Source organism: Lepus europaeus, chromosome 8 (genome assembly GCF_033115175.1).
Source record: "Lepus europaeus isolate LE1 chromosome 8, mLepTim1.pri, whole genome shotgun sequence".
Classification (NCBI taxonomy): Eukaryota; Metazoa; Chordata; class Mammalia; order Lagomorpha; family Leporidae; genus Lepus; species Lepus europaeus.
In genome coordinates, this window is record NC_084834.1 from 75,031,917 (window position 1) to 75,048,912 (window position 16,996).

Sequence of the window (16,996 nt, forward strand, 5' to 3'; positions counted from 1 at the left end):
TCAAATGCTTTACGTCCCACTGGTATTTCTTACCTTGAGTTCCATGTTCCAAAGACACAACAGTCAAGGTTGGAACTACTAAAGTAAGGAGGAAGGCTAAGAAGTACTACAAGTCTGAGGACATGAATGATGGATGCAACTTAGTATATGTGCACTGCAAATATATTTCCTTATAAATGAAAATAAATGGAACAATCTACACCTTTCCTGGGAGAGGCTGGTTAGCTAAGATGGTAGAGATAGCAGAATGCCAAGGGTTTATGATTAGAATTTTATCGAACTAAGTACTGAAGCTCAAAACAGTATGAAAAATGATGAAAAGAAATATAGACAAAGTTTTTACTTAACTGGCAAGTGGTTGATCTTCCTTTTAAAATTCATTTACTATTTTTCAAGGCTTGGGATCTTAGTATCAGACATAAGGATCTAACGTTTAAAGTAAAATCCCACCCCTTTAGTCTTCTTACCTGTTTAGGTTGCTCTAATATTTGAAGGAATGGGCCATCTGCTAAAAAAACAAAAAACAAAAAACAACAAATAGAAACCAAAACAAACTGTGAGGCTTCTCAAAGTTGAGATAAAATGTAAAGCAAATTCAAAACTGAAACTGTTTTTAAGTAGAGATTTCAAATCAATTTTTAAAGCTAATTCCACCGGGATACCATTTCTTATTCTCACTGGAAATGTTGAATCTGTCCTTTTTTAGACAACAGTTTTACGGTTCTAGAGAACCACCATCAACAGACGTTTGTTGAATGGTGATGGCACACTGCCCAACCCGACAAAAGGCATGATGGCTGGCAAAGATTAAGATGTCCACAGCCTTCAGGAGCTGGGCTCCAACAAAACACTTTGACACAAACACGGACTGCAAGCAGCAACCACTTCCTGCAACTAGGACATTTTCTTTTGCCTTCACATCACTGGATACTCACTTTTACTCCTCAAAGAGAATATATTTCATGTGAAAGAAAAGAAACTGAGCTAGCAACCTTCATGTGTGAAATACACGGATGATGATCTCAGCCTACCTGCTATCCCTTCCACTTTCTGTTCCTTTCTCTGACCCAAAGCCCTAAACGTTGCCATCACTCCTTGACTGGTTCATTTGTTCCACCTCGCCTCCTCAATTCTATTTGGTCTACCAGATTGGTGAATTTTACTTCTTAATCCATAACAATGTTTACAGAAAAATTTTTAATATTATCCTCTCAACATAATGTTACATACAATTCTAAAAGTAATTTAACTGGATCAATGCATACCAAATAATCAACAAAAAAACTGAGAAAACTAGGCTTAATCTATACTCCCAAGTATATCTATATTGAAAATTCAAAGGAAAATCAGAATATTTGACAGCAAATACATAAATTTGTTCCATATGACAAAGTGCCTAAGCTCCTCAGTTGTTTATGTCAACAGAACAATAACCTTTAGCTCCGCAGTAAATACAAGCACTTGGTCAATCTCTTTTTCTGAATGTAAATTAAGATGCTTGGTAATAAATATATCCTAGAAGAATGCTTCTGTGTCCATTTAATCTTCACTGTCTTTCAGCTAGAAGCTCAAGATCTGTTATTTTGGATAAACAAATTGGTCAAGATGAGATAAATCTTCAAGTTGAAATTAAACTGTAACTTAGAAGAGAATTTATTTTTATCTTTTCAGTATTATGATGAATCAGGATAAGGCTAGAGAACTATAGGAAACAAAGATATAATTATTTCCTGTTATTATTCAAGAAAAGTTACAAGGAAGTCAGTTGAAAAATGATTGATTGCATTTGAAGTGAGACACACAAGAAAGGAAACTATGGAAAAGCACTGACCAATGTCCTGATATAGTGAACTCTCTTCTTTTATGTGTATGAAATTCAGTGCTGGACATTGTGAAGTATTTTTAGAAAAATAATTACAAATACAAAATTAAAAAAAAAAGACTAGAATTTGGGTTAGTGAAACTGGAAATATTTTCATAGTACCAACATGCAGTCTGTATGACAATGAAACAACTAAATAAGCATTTCCTCTAGAATGCTACAGGGTCACTGTATCAAGAAGACAGGCCCCCTTAGGAACCCATCATTGTGATGATGTCATGGAAAACAAGGGAGTTGGAGCATGTTTACATTTAACTTCAAGTCTTACTTCTTGTTAACTCTTCTAAAAATACTTGTGGTTTTGCCATTATTTTTCTTGTAGGATTTAGTTTCCTTTAAATATGTGAAGTTCCATGTGAAATAGGGTCATTTTTCTCTTTCAGCAAACACATTCACGAGTTAATCCACTAGAAAATTAGATTTGATATGCATGCATTTGCTTTAAGGCCAACTTTCTCCAAGCCACATTTCGGTGCCATGACATCCCACTGTGCAGAGAAATTTTAATTACAGCACAACATTATAAACTTAAGAGTTGTACCGTCTCTTCTAGAGTTTTCAACAAGTGGTAGGTCTACTAGTAGTCTTAGATTTCAAGAACTCTACAAGGAGTGAGCATTTGGCCTCGTTAGGTTAAAACACCAGTTAAGATGCTCACGGCCCATATCAGAGTGCCTGGGTTACTACCTTTCTAAAACTCCAGTTTCCTGCTATTGCGGATCATGGGAGGCAGTGGGATGGCTCAAGTACAAAGGTTCTTGCCACCCACGCGGGAGACTTGCATTAGGCTCCCAGCTCCTGGCTTTGGCCCTGGCCTGGTTGTGGCCATTGCAGGCATTTAAGGAGTGAACCAGTAGATGAGAGGGAACCCATGCACGCGAGCTCTGTTTCTCTGTCTCTGCTCCTGTGTCTCTGCCTCTCAAATAGTAGCAAACTAAAAAGTAAGCTTCCTGCTTTCTTTAAAAAAAAATCTATAAGATTAAAAAAAAATCTATACAAAAATTACAAGTTAGTACTGGTTTAGATAACACCTCTATTCATATAAAACTGAAATAAAACCTTCCTTAAACAAATGGATAAGGAGGAAGGAGAATAAGGGAGAAAGAGGGGAGGGAGAATTAAACCTATGAAAGGCATGAAATCCTTTATATTATTATATTAGTCCTTTATATTAAAAATTCTGAAAAAAATAACAGGGTAATAAAAACTGGAAAATAAGATTACAGGTATAATTTCAAAAGTTTTTCTAACACTATAGTACAAGAATTTTTTAAAAAATGAAACCCTGACCACAAAATATTTACTTAGATGGTTCTTTTAATCATCTTATTTCTATACCCATAAACCTAAGGAAAAAATAACACTAAAAAAACAGTCTGCCTCAGGATATTGTTTGGAATTCACATGGCATTAAATGGAAATATGTACATTTCCTGATGGTAGAACCAAATTCTTATATTTTCAATAAAATATTAATATGACATAAAATACTTTGAACCTCAGAATAAAAAAATTCTCAGGAAACACATACACTACCACAGTATTTATTTGTTCACAAGTAGCTGATTTAGAGTTCAAATTGGACATGGTTTCGCAACACCTCAGATACAATGGCCTTAAAAATGTTTTTCAGGGTAAAAAGAGAAAGGCCAGTGTAGTGTAACTTATCCTAGCTAAGGATGACGTATATATGCATTTTCCCCTCCTAAAAACTCCTAACGACATAAATGTAGAAAAACAATCTCATCTAAACGATGGAAAGTAAGAACCAGCGTAATCATAAAAATTATACATGAGAATGATGTAAGTTGGATAAAGTCTCAAGGAAAACAAGGCCATGGTAAATAAAACATCTGAAGTTCACTTCTGTGATTACCATTCTGCTCTCCACACAACCTTCATAATGCACGCACACTGCTTTTGAACACCTGTTAAGTCCATCCACGATGTAACGAGTGGAAAGGACATGAAAATAGCCATCATACTAAGCTTACATACAATCAACAAATAAAAAAGAGACTGGATTTTCTAATCACTCATGCGAGATTAAACAGTTCGTGAATGAAGATAGCCAATAGTTACATGAGAAGGGAGGATTATTATTGTGACTTATATCCAACTGGTCAGAATAGAAAGCTAAGGGGTTAGCATCGTGGCGCAATAGGTTAAGCTGCTGCCTGCAATGCTGGCATCCCATTATGAGCACCAGTTCAAGTCCCAGTTGCTCTACTTCCGATCCAGATCCCTGCTTATGCACCTGGGAAAGCAGCAGAAGACGGCCCAAGTGCTTGGGTCCCTGCCACTCAGGGAGACTCAGATGAAGTTCCAGGTTCCTAGCTGTGGTCTGGCCCATACCCAGCCATTAAGGCCATCTGGAGAGTGATCAGGAGTATGGAAGATCTCTCTCTCTCTGTGCCTATCTCGTCTCTCTCTCTCTCTCTCTCTCTCTCTCTCTCTCTCTCTCTCTGTAACTCTTTTAAATAAATAAACCTTTAAAAAAGAATATAAAGCTAAAAGCTAAGATAATTTTTCTACTGCAATGGTTTTCATGTTGGTATACTTCATTTTCCTATGCCGGGCATATTGGCCAGCAAGCAGCTCTTCAGACAAATGCTTCTGGAAGAGAACAGAGCAGTGGAGACTGCCTCATGTGACGCTGGGACACAGCAGAGTCAAAAAGAAGTGAGAGATAAGATGACTGGGAGAAAAGGAAAATCCTTTCATTCAATAGAGAAATTTCTTCTGAGCTATTCTAGCAGATATTAGCAACCACAGGGTGCTGCACGTGGGTAGGTGAAGGGAAGGATTTCTGTGTAAACACATTTCACATTTCAACAAAGGACATGGAAAGACTGGTCTCTAAAGCATTCACCACCACTTCCTTTCCATGTACATCCCTGAATTTCCAAGAGACTATGAGAAAAGGCTCAATTAAAAAAATAAACATGAAACGAAAACAACAGGGAAACAAGGATGAGTTTTCTTTACCTGTTGGTGGTGGCATCCCAGGTTGAAATAATTCAGTACCAAACAGTGAAGGATTCAAAGTGTCCAAATGAAACATCTGCAGAAAACAAAGTTCAGAACTAAGGTGACACTCCTGAAACAAGAATGAGAGCTAAACCCAACAACCTGAAAACATCCGCAATCAAGATTCCAAAATACTTTCATGAGACATAAGTTTATATATGAATGGAACTTTATATAAGGTTGGACTATGTTCACGTAACAAAGAGATAGAAGAAGAAACAGCTTAGGGACGGGTGTTATAACACAGTAGGTTAAGCCATGATTTGAGATGCCTTTGCCACATGTCAGAGTACCAGTCCTGGCTATTCTGCACCTTTGATCCCACTCCCTACTAATATGCCTAGAACGAAGCCGATGCTGGCTCAAGTACCTGAGTTCCCGCCAGCCACGTGGGAGACCCAGATGGAATTCCTGGCTGCTGGCTTCAGGTTGGCCCAGCAATAGCTGTTGTAGCCATTTGGGGAGTAAACCAGTAGATGGATCTGTGTGTGTGTGTGTGTGTGCGACTTTCTCTTTCAAATAGTTTAAAAAAAAATCTGAAGGAGGAGGAGAGGGAGGATGAGAAGAAAAAAACGAGGGGAGGAGGAAGGAGAGAAGAGCTTAGCTGTGAAGTCACCAGAGACAAGGACTTGGTGCAACTTGCCTACCAGTATATCTTGAGGACCAAGTGCATGCTTATCACAGAGCGAGGTACTTAATAAATATTTCTTGAATGAATATTTGAAGCTTGTATTTTCTTAGAAACACAAAATAGGCATACAGCCCTAGAAATCTATGTATCTTTCATGATGGTAAACACCTCTCAAATCTAGCCACACAAGGCCTCAAAGAATTATAGATACTAGCTCTGTAACAATTTACAGAATAAATGAAAATATAATTTACAGTCCAAGGAGTAGATAACTGAGCTCACTTTTTTTTTTTAAAGACTTAGTTATTTATTTGAAAGACAGAGTTACAGAGAGGCAGAGGCAGAGGCAGAAAGAGGGGTTTTCCATCTGCTGGTTCACCTCCCAAATGACCACAACAGCCAGAGCTGCATTGATCTGAAGCCAGGAGCTTCTCGGTGTCCCACATGGGTGCAGGGGCCCAGGGGATGCCAGTACTGCAGGCGGCAGCTTTACTTGCTACGCCATAGCACTGGCCCCTGAGCTCACTGTTTTTAATTTAATTTTTAAACCTTTATTTTTCTAGTGCAGTGCAAAAGATCCATAATTTAGAAAAATGGACTTCCCAAAGATGTCCACATCCTAACCCTCAGAACCTGTGAATGCTGCTTTATAGAGCAAAAGAGACTCAGCACATGTTAGTCAGGTAAGAACGTTATTCTGGGGCTGAGGCTGTGATGTAGCAGGTAAAGCCACCACCTGCAGTGCTGGCTCCCATATGAGCACCAGTGCAAGTCCCGGCTGCTCCACTTCCAGCTCTCTCCTATGGCCTGGGAAAGCAGTAGAAGATGGCCCAAGTCCTTGGGCATCTGTAGCCCCGTGGGAGACCTGGAGAAACTCCTGGCTCCTGGCTTTGGATAGGCGCAGCTCTGGCTGTTGAGCCAATTGGAAAGTGAAGAGAGAGAGGATGGAAAATCTCTCTCTCTCTCTCTCTCTCTCTCTCTCTTCTGCCTCTCCTTCTCTATTTAATTCTTTCAAATAAATATATTTTTTAAAAAAATAAATATTTAAAAAAAGAATGTTATTCTGAGACTATTCTGGATTATCCGAGTGGGCTGGACAAAAGGAATCAGGAGGTCAATGTGTATGTGATGAAGGAGGTGTGACAACTGAATCAAGAGGTTGGAGTGATGGAGGGTTCACAGGCCAAGGAATGCAGGCAGCCTCCTAATCAGGGGTCGGGAACGTGCCACCCAAGGGCCATACAATGCCCGTGAAACCATTTGTTCTGGCCTTGTCAAGGCAACCACAGACAGGACTTCAAATTCAGTAAACCTAAAGCAGGCTAATTTTGTTGATAAATTTTTATGTCCTGAGAACAATTTTATAACTATCTAAATGGCCCTTGGCAGAAAAGGGGTTCCCACATCTGCTTGAGAAGCACAGAAATGCAAGGGAAAGCCTCCAGTAGGAATGCAGCCCAGTCAACACTTTGATTTTAGAATTCTAATCTCCACAATTTATCAGAATAAGCTTGTGTTGTTTACAGTCACAAGTTGGTGATAATCTGTACGGCAGCAATAGAGTGGGCATATAATGTATTTTCACAGAATTAAACTCATAGCTCAATAAACTATTAGTATTTTTAATAGCCAATATTACAACTTGTCCTCTTCTCCTTATTTGCAAACTATTGAAAGCTCTTTCTTGGATGCCTGGGAACATAGTATGCCTAGTTAAATCAAGAATTAGAAAAACACAAAAACTTCAGTTGAGGAACAGAAAATGTGCTCCACGTTAAAGCTGAACAGTAAAGCTAATCAAGCAATTCATTGCTTGCTGGAAACACAGTAATGAAAAAAATTTGTAAACATGGGCCCCACTTTACACAGGGTATTCACCAATATCAGAGCAGCAAAGATGACCTGGCAGGAAAATCTCCTTTGCTGCGGTCCTACAGGGGTCTGACATGGCTGCACAGACGGCACAGGCACCAGGAGCGGAGGAGCCATGCTGTGCTGCAGCTTAGGCTGTGTACAGTCAGTCAAAGGAAGACACTCAATTCCAGAATACATTCAAACACTGAGGACATGTGAACTTCAGGAAGTAAAAACCATCAAGCTCAAGACAAGAAGAAAAACAAAAAGATCTGCAAGGACCTCTCCCCTCAAAAATGGAAATATCAGCACATGCCCCACCCCTGTAGCTGAGGATCACAAAAATGCCCACATGAGAAAAACTTTCGAAATGAATATTCTCGCAGGCTTTACTCTCGTGCTGCCTAAAGGCCTGTCTCCTGGTGATAAGATTTCCTGTGTGTAGACAGGAAAGCACGGTTTAAAACCAAGCAGAAACAGCCTCATGCTTGCTGGAGTTTGTCTTCAAGTGTTAGAGATGGCATATTAAAAGCGAAAGGTAAAACAGAGGGTTTAAATAACACGAGTAGCCATGTGTCTTTCACACTATAGTCAAAGAAAATGTTCCTAGATTTATCTGGTATTACCATTTTTACAATAAAACCACAAAGGAGCATCTTAACGTAAAAAGCAGTGCATACTCATTCTGTGTAAACCCATCAGGACATGACCCCACAAGTTATGAGTGCTATACAGTCTATTTTATTTATATGTAGAAACAGTTAAGAGATCCCTTAAAGTATTTCATTTTTGGTTTTATTTTTCTGGATGACCCTTTGCAAGTATAACACTGGAAAATTCATTGTTATAGATGGCTACCACTAAAATTTAAATATGAGATGTTACATAATTAAATCTAGGACCAAGATGTCCTGATACCCAGGATTCCCTCTCTTTATCTAGTGTAGCAAGCTGCATCTTTCAAGTCTCTGCCTGTACAGACCTCCTTCAGAAAGTCCTCCCTGACTCTGCTGTTCCCCCATGTAGCACGTAGTGATCCCTCTCAACATTTCTGTCCCATTCCGTGCAGACAACTACCACAGCATCTATCACCTTATGGAAACTGCCACTCTGCCTCCTGTGACATAGGCAGCATTGTGAAACTAGGGTCTATATGTCACTTAATCTTATCCCTATGAAGCCAATGTTGTCATATAGCTAGGCCCCAAACAGCTGGAATACATCTCACAGCTTTAAATACTTTTTAAAACTGTTACATTCAAAATAGGGACAGGTATTTAGCATAGTGGTTAAGCCACCACTTTGGATGCTCACAACCCATATCGGAGTGCCTGGTTCGAGTTCCAGTTCCAGCTCCCACAGTTAGCTTCCTGCTAATGTGCAACCTGGGAGGCAGCAGGTGATGAGTTGGGACCCTGCTACCCACATGGGAGACTTGGATTGTGTTTCCAACTCCTGGCTTTGGCTCAATCAACCTTGGCTATTGTGGGTACTTAGAAAGCCAGCAGATGGGAGATCAATCTCTCTCTCTCTCTCTCTCTCTCTCTCGGCCTTTCAAATAAAAATAAGCAACAAATAAATTTTTAATATTGCCATTTTAATTATCCTAGAGTCTGAAAACTGATTTTAAATGTTTCCACATATATACATATCTGTGTGTGTATGTATGTATGGATAGACAGATGACATAGATAGAGAAGCAAAATTTTAACAAGCAACATAGAACTTCTAGACTATTCAATACATAACAGGCTTTAAATTTTCCAAAGTAAAAAGTTGGATGGAGAGGTTGGTGACATGGCATAGTGGGTAAAGCCTCCACCTGCAATGCCAGCATCCCATATGGGTGCCAGCTCAAATCCCAGCTGCTCTACTTATGATCTAGCTCCCTGCTAATGCACCTGGGAAAGCAGTGGAAGATGGCCCAAACCCTTGGGTGCCCTGTACCTACATGGGAGACCTGGACAGAACTCCTGGCTCCTGGCTACAGCCTGGCTCAGCCCTGATTATTGCGGCTATTTGGGGAGTGAACCAGCAGATGGAAAATCTCTGTCTCTCTCTCCTGATCTCTCTGTAACTCTGCCTTTCAGAATAATAAAATACATCTTAAAAAAAGAAAGCTAGATGGAAAATAACAAGACACTTACACCCTCACATAACTGTTAATATAATAAACACAAATAATGCAATGTTCTCAAAGCACATTCATTAGTCCTTGAGTCTTCTCAACACCCTTATGAATATGCAGCTAGCACTCCTTCGTTGTGGGTGAGACATGTGAGGGTCAGGGGAACTAAGTAATTCTTTGAGTTAAAAGAGCTGCCCAGTAGCTGTCTACACTTACATAAAAAATTCTCAGTCCAGAGGTCTCTTCGCTACACAAATCTGCTTCCTCAACAGATGAGTTTTAAATAAATATTTTAAGGGGCCTCAGTGGTTTGAGATGTGTTCTTCCTCAAGAAAAGGATCACTATGTTCCTAAATCTATAAATATGAAAAATATGAAACTTGTATAACTTAAATTTTTTTAAAAAGAAGAAAAACAAACAAACAACAATTGTAATTCTTAGTACCTGTGCCCTTATCTGGAAATAAGGTTTTGTAGATTTAATCAAATTAGAATGACTTCATACTGGATAAGGGTGGACCTGCTAACAACTGATAGCACTGTAAGTAAGAGGAGGAGGATATTTGGAAGTAAAGACACAGCAGAGATGCACAGGCAGGTGTAGGTCAGCGGAATTAGGAATTGGAGAGATGCAGCTACAAGCCAAGGGAAGTCAAGGACTGCCAGCCCACACCAGAAGGTGGGAGACAGGCATGGGCCAGATTCTCCCTCAGAAACTCTATAAGGAACCAACCAAGTCAACATCTTCATTTTGAATTTCTTGCCTCCAGAACTCGGAGAAAATGTATTTCTGTTGTTTTAAGCCATCAGGTTTGTAGTGATTTGCTGTAGCAGCCCTATAGTAGCCATCATTTGAACTGCAGCGTAGACAATTTGCAAGCAACCACGTGTGGCAGCAGGGTCTAAGTTACTCATCTTATGTGACACATCCTTTCCAATCTTACATGGAGGGGCAGGGAAACTGAAAAAAAATTTTAAAACAACTACCAATTTTATTAATATTTAATTACTAATGTTATCTTTGTCCATTATGGAATATAAATGCATCTAAATAAAATTATCAGAGAGATGATAACACTTACTTGTTCATGTCCTCTCAAATAGTGGTCGTCGTCTCCCATTCTGGAGCTGTATATTAAAACAAACACAACAAAGCTGTAACACCAGAATGAAGCATGTTCAGCTAGTTGTTCAGATACTAGGTAAGACACTCATGGCCCATATCAGAATACTTGGGTTGAATACCCTGCCCTGGCTCCTGACCCCAAGTTCCTGCTAATGGAACCCTAGGAAGCAGTAGGTGATGGCTTAACTACTTGGGTTCCCATCAGCCACACAGGAAACCTGAATTTGGTTCCCAGGTCCAGGCTTCAGCCCCAGCCCAGATCAGACTATTTCAGGCATTAAGGGAGTTAACAAACACATGGCAGCTAACTCTCACACTCCCTCTTTCTCTCTCTGCCTTTCAAATAAATAAATAAAATTTTTAAAAATCCCATCAGCAGGCTGGTGCTGTGATTCAGTACGTTAAACTGATGCCTGCAATGTCAGCATCCCATGTGGGCACCGGTCGTGTCCTGGTTGCTCCACTTCCAGTCCTGCTCCCAGCTAATGCACCTGGGGAAGCAGTGGAAGCTGTCCCAAGTACTTGGGGTCCTGCACCCATGTGGGAGACTTAGATGAAGCATCTGACTCCTGGCCTTGGCCTGGCCCAGCCCTGGCCATTCTGGTCACTTGCAGAGTGAACCAGAGTATGGAAGATCTGGAAGATCTTTTTCTCTCCCTCTCTGTAATTTTGCCTTTCAAATAAAACACATAAATAAATCTTTAAAAAATTCTATCACTACGAAATTCGTGTAGGGACATTATTCTAGGAGTACCAAATATAATGCTTTTTAAAAGACCTTAGGAGGAGGGCACGGTGTAGCTGTCCTCTTTGGTATCTAAATCTAACAGCAGGGAGACTGCATAATAGAAAAATAGAAGAATCACCAGTAACATATGACCCAAAACTCTCACATTAAGCTTACAACAGTGCCCTGAGTTTGGTACAACTGTTCTTTATCCTCTGTATAAAAATCTTCCATATTTGAATTCTTAATGGCTATTTCTTTTTATCGCCTTCTAAACTTAAAGGGTTTCTAGTCTGAGTTCCTTGTGTACTCATGTTATTTCCCAGCCCTGCGTAATTCCAAGTAGTCTACAAGCTGTTCCAGTTGGAAGCCTCGGAAGGGCCTGACCAGGGGAGGGCTGAGGCCTCCAACAGTATACCACATGCTATCCTCTAGTGCTTCTCATACCCACTGAGGCAGGCCACTTTCCCACCATTGTCAAAGCAGTATAGCAAGTCTAACAATAAATGTGCCATAAAAATGTAAAACCAAGAGCCCTTATTACCAAGGATTTAATCAGCTGCAGCCAGGTATAAAAACACTTTAGGGGCCAGTGCTGTGGCTCACTTGGCTAATCCTCTGCTTGTGGTGCCAGCATTCCATATGGGTGCCGGGTTCTAGTCCCGGCTGCTCCTCTTCCAGTCCAGCTCTCTGCTGTGGCCCGGGAGGGCAGCGGAGGATGGCCCAGGTGCTTGGGCCCCTGCACCCACGTGGGAGACCAGGAGGAAGCACCTGGCTCCTGGCTTCGAATCGGCGCAGCGCCGGCCATAGTGGCCATTTGGGGAGTGAACCAACAGAAGGAAGATCTTTCTCTCTGTCTCTCTCTCTGTCTATAACTCTACCTGTCAAATAAAAAAAAAAGAAGAAGAAGAAGAAGAACTTGCAGCTAAGGACCTCTATCCCTTCTTACTCTGAAATAGTGGGATATTTCTAAATAGTTAGCTTTGGTTACAATTAGATTCTACTTGTTATTGTCAATCAGATTAAAAAAAAAAAAACACTTTAGTCCCCAGCAATCTTCTATTACCCAGAGGCCCTCATAAAAGTGAAGAACCACATGATCAGACAAATAGAGTATCCACAATCACTTATCATTTGGTATTTATTAAAAAATAGCCTTATTATTATTTTAAATACGAATAATTTAATTTAATTTAGATTATATGTTAGATACATGACATGAAGCCCGAGGTTTGTAAAAAGCGGGGTTGAAGGCAAATATCTGTGAGGCATGTTTTTTTCCATGAAACCTCTAAAGCACTCATGGGCACTTGGGGCTGCAGCTGAGAATGCTAGCTGTCCACCTGAATGTCTTCCATCTTCTTCCACCGCAGTAGTGATGCAGCGGGCAACGTGACTTCTCAGCTGCAGTACAGCCCGCACGTCCTCGGAGACAGAGACAGCCGCCCGACAAAATGCTCTCTGGTGGAATGTCAGAACTGTTATGTGCGACTCCCAGGGCTGGCTTCAGGCCCTTGACATGTTTCCCCTGTCTTTTGTTTTTCTCTTTCCTTCAGGATGAAACCCAGATGTGGGGAAGAGCTGGCTTCTACCACTGGGGTGATGATGAAGAGACTCAGATAAGTAAGATGGAAGGAATCTGGACCTTTGAACGCCACCATGAGACAAAGCAGCTCTAAGGATACAGGCTCCTGCTGGTGGTGATGTGAGAAAGAGACAAACTTCTTTGTTCTTCAGCCCAGTGTACTGCGGGGTGTCTCTGGTAAAACACTCTAATGAATACATTGCTTAACACTTCCATAAGCACAAAGCCTCCAGAGAGAAACCTGACTTCTGATGACATCTGTGCCTGCTGGAGCGCTGTGTGCCTGATGAAGAGGGAGAAAGGCTCAGGAGGACTTCTAGGGGGACAGAAGGCAGGGCCGAACTTTAGCAAAAGGGAGAAGGACAGCTCCGAGTCCCGCTGGACATGACGTTCTTGCAGGTTTGCGGGGAAATACTTGCTTACAACAAGAAACGACTGGTTGAAGATACTCAAACAGTTGCAAACGAATATATCTCAATTGAGAGACAATCAGTTAAAAAAAGGAAAAACCAGGGACAGGCATTTCATCTAAGAGTTAAGATGTCCCAGGAGTGCCCAGGTTCAACGTTCGATGCTAGTTCCTGATTTCAGCTTCCTGCTAATGTGTACCCCGGGAGGCCAGTGGATAGAAGGGAAGTTCTGTCCCTCTCTCAAATAAATTGTTTAAAATAAGTATTAAAAAAATAATAAACAAATAAAAAAAAAAACCTGGAAAATTGGCCCCAGTACAGGATAGTAGAATTAGTTCATTCAAAATGCAAGATTTCTTCCACTGCTGCGTATTAACTAGACTCACTGTGATCTCTTTTTTTTTTTTACCTGTAAAGTGAAGCTTTGATGGGATGGACTCCTGAAAAAAGTCCTGAAACATGCAATTTAGCTGACAAACGTCTATTCAATGAACACATCTCTTAAGTCATAACATTTTTTGAAAAACCTGAATTTTTATATGAATCTGTAACTGTACACCTATACTAAAATTTTATGTGTATTTTTAAATATTTAACAACATTAAGGGATCATTAACATAATTTTCAGTTATATGAAGAATAGTGGTTAAAAAAGGTTGCAAAATTCCCTATCCTTAGAACACCACAGGAGGCCAGATGTCCAGGAAAATTTTTAAAAGTCACCTTTTTTTGTCAATAATCTGTGCTGATCTCCTGAATATTTTCAAACTTTGCCTACAGTTTTCAAAATCAGAGACTGTTGATTTGTGGAACTGACAGAAACCATTCAGTACCACTATTGCACTGCTCAGATATATCTTAAAACTGTGATCTTCCAGAGCTTTAAATGTGTGGAACCAACATAAAGCAGCCCTCACACTAATTTTAAAAACATAACTGTAGTTCCTTTAACAGAACAGATGCTGTGTTATTAGCATGATCACCACTGCACTGTAAATAAAACCTTAGCAGAGATCCCTAAATCGCAGGCTCTGGACAAACCACCAGGTTCAACGATCTTCCTCCAGTAAATTCCCCATGACTTAGAACACTAATTTGTACCAAAAGACCTCAGTTTTTAGAGCCCAGCAACATTCCCAGGGACACTTGCAGGGTGGTCAAAATCTGAACTTCTACAGCCTTCGCAAGACAGCTACATTCATTGTGAAGAGTTGAGGTAAGAGTAAGCTGATGTGATGTCAATGTTAATTCACAACTTAAAGGTAAAATGCCAAAAGAAACCGAGAATCATTTGGAAAGGCTGAATCACAAGTCGTATTTGCATCAATTGCAAAAGTAGGTTTTATTTCTAAAATGTTGAAACACCAACCAAGCCTTTGAAATGAAAGAGTTAGAAAGGACCAGGGAAAGTCCCTTCTACTCCCCTGCTCCTCCAGCCCTTCCCTTCACTTTCCCTTTGCCCAGTTCTGTGCTTTTGAGGAAGGATCTTGAAACAGAAAGGGAGATCCAGAGTCGACTTGGGGAGAAGATGGGTCTAATCTCTGCACGTCTCCCCACTGAGAAGATTTCTAGGAAGATTTTCACCCCATGGAAACAGAAACAGAAAACATAGCGAGCTAGCAACAAATAAAATATCCAGTGAATTATCTGTGGTTTTCACGTAAAAACCATGTTGCAACTAGCTTAGTTCTGAACTTGTGACAATTTCTATGAAATGCCTAAAGGATTCTTGTCTATCCATCTGTGACGACCCCCCTACTAACACCAAAGCTCAGCGCATCTGCTTTTTGGTGAAGGAAGTCAGCCAGCCTGAGCTGATTAACTTGGAATCTACAGTGTTCAACCATTAAGGATGGAGTTTGGGAAACTTCCCAGGATCAGAGAGATTTATACTTTTTGACTGTGCCCCCCTTTAAGAAAATATATTCATTTTATTAGATTCCATTAAAAAATCCTGAAGTCCTCAAACTCAACAAAGTGATTTCATGATCCACTAAAAGCCATAAATTGCAGGTTGAAAAACAATTTCAGATGCCATCAAGAGGGTACAGTTGGGAACCAAAAAGAAAAAGTATCTCTAATGTCAAGACTGTATTCAGACAAAACTGACACCAGTTAGGTATAATTTTAACACTTTATCTTGGATGGAAATGAGGATGAAACTATAAGAGAAAGCCTGACCTTTCACCATTTCTCTGTTGGATAATAAATTGAAATACCACAAAAAAAGTATGCTGAAGTCTCTTTCTATAAAGGAATTTTTTGGAGGAAACACTATATAAGGTAAATGTACAAGTGTATAATGTAATACATTCAAATGAGAGCATCATTTGATTATGCAATTCCACTATCAAGAAACTGCTATAAAAAATTACATATGCCAAAAAAAAGTATAAAGATACACATTGAAGTATAACATTGGAAATTATCTGAATGTCTTTTGATAGCAGAATAATTAAATTTATTCTGCATTCATAAGTTAAATATTATGCAACTGGTAGAAATAATAATTCATATCTAGGTAAAATAACGTGAAAGCTTTTACTAAGCTATGCGTTTCTATATTTTGATTTTCTAGCTCAATTATGTCACTGGAAATAAATATTTTAATAGGAAATAAACCTAAACCTGTCCTGATACTAAACTCTGACATCGGGGCCTGCACTGTGGCATAGCGGGTAAAGCCACCGCCTGCAGTGCAGGCATCCCATATGGGCGCTGTTTACAGTGCCCGCTGCTCTTCCAATCCAGCTCTCTGCTATGGCCTGGGAAAGTAGTAGAAGATGGCCTAAGTCCTTGGGCCCCTGCACCCACATGGGTGACCTGAAGAAGCTCCTGGATCTTGGCTTCCAATCAGCCCAGCTCTGGCCATGCCAGTCGTTTGAGGAGTGAATCAGCAGATGGAAGCGCTCTCTCTCTCTCTCTCTCTCTCTCTCTCTCTCTCTCTGCCTCTCTGCCTCTCTGTAACTCTGCCTCTCAAATAAATAAATATTTTTAAAAACAGACCTCTAACATCTTAAACAATTAATGACATACAGTATATAAAACATGAAGCATGGGGGCCAGCATAGTGAGTAAGCCACTACCTGTGACACTGGCATCTCACATGGGCACTGGGTTAGGGTCCCAGTTGCTCCACTTCTGATCCAGGTCCCTGCTAATGTGCTTGGGAAAGCAGCAGATGATGACCCAAATGCTTGGGTCCCTGTACCCACATAGGAGAACTAGATGAAGCTCCAGGCTCCTTGGCTTCTGCCTGGCCCAGCCCTGCCTTTTGTTTGAGGCCATTTGGGGAGTGAACCGCAGATGGAAGATCTCTCTCTCTCTCTGTAACTCTGCCTTTCAAATAAATAAATCTTAAACAAAACAAAACCATGAAGCATGAATGAGTCAAAAAACTTTAAGCACTTTTGGAATCCTTTTCATAATAAAAAATTAATTTTAAATGTGCTGCTTAATTAAATCTTGCTGGTAATATACTGGCCTAGTGATGGTGAAAGAAAAGCTGACAGTGGGCTTAGTTAACTTTTTTAGAAGAGCTCATTTCTGAAAGTTTTTGAAAAGAACTCAGTATTTGTGTGCTACCACATTTAGATTTCTATTAACTCATTTTCTATGTCTTT

General features: G+C 40.2%; 1 protein-coding gene across 1 annotated transcript in view; it reads right to left on the reverse strand.

Annotated features, from left to right (window-relative positions):
• NFKB1 (nuclear factor kappa B subunit 1) overlaps positions 1 to 16,996 on the reverse strand; it is a 130,262-nt gene that overhangs the window by 89,270 nt on the left and 23,996 nt on the right. The window contains 3 exon segments of the mRNA XM_062199816.1: positions 468 to 508; positions 4,871 to 4,946; positions 10,608 to 10,653. Coding sequence (XP_062055800.1) covers positions 468 to 508; positions 4,871 to 4,946; positions 10,608 to 10,646 — 156 coding nt within the window. The 5' untranslated portion in view covers positions 10,647 to 10,653.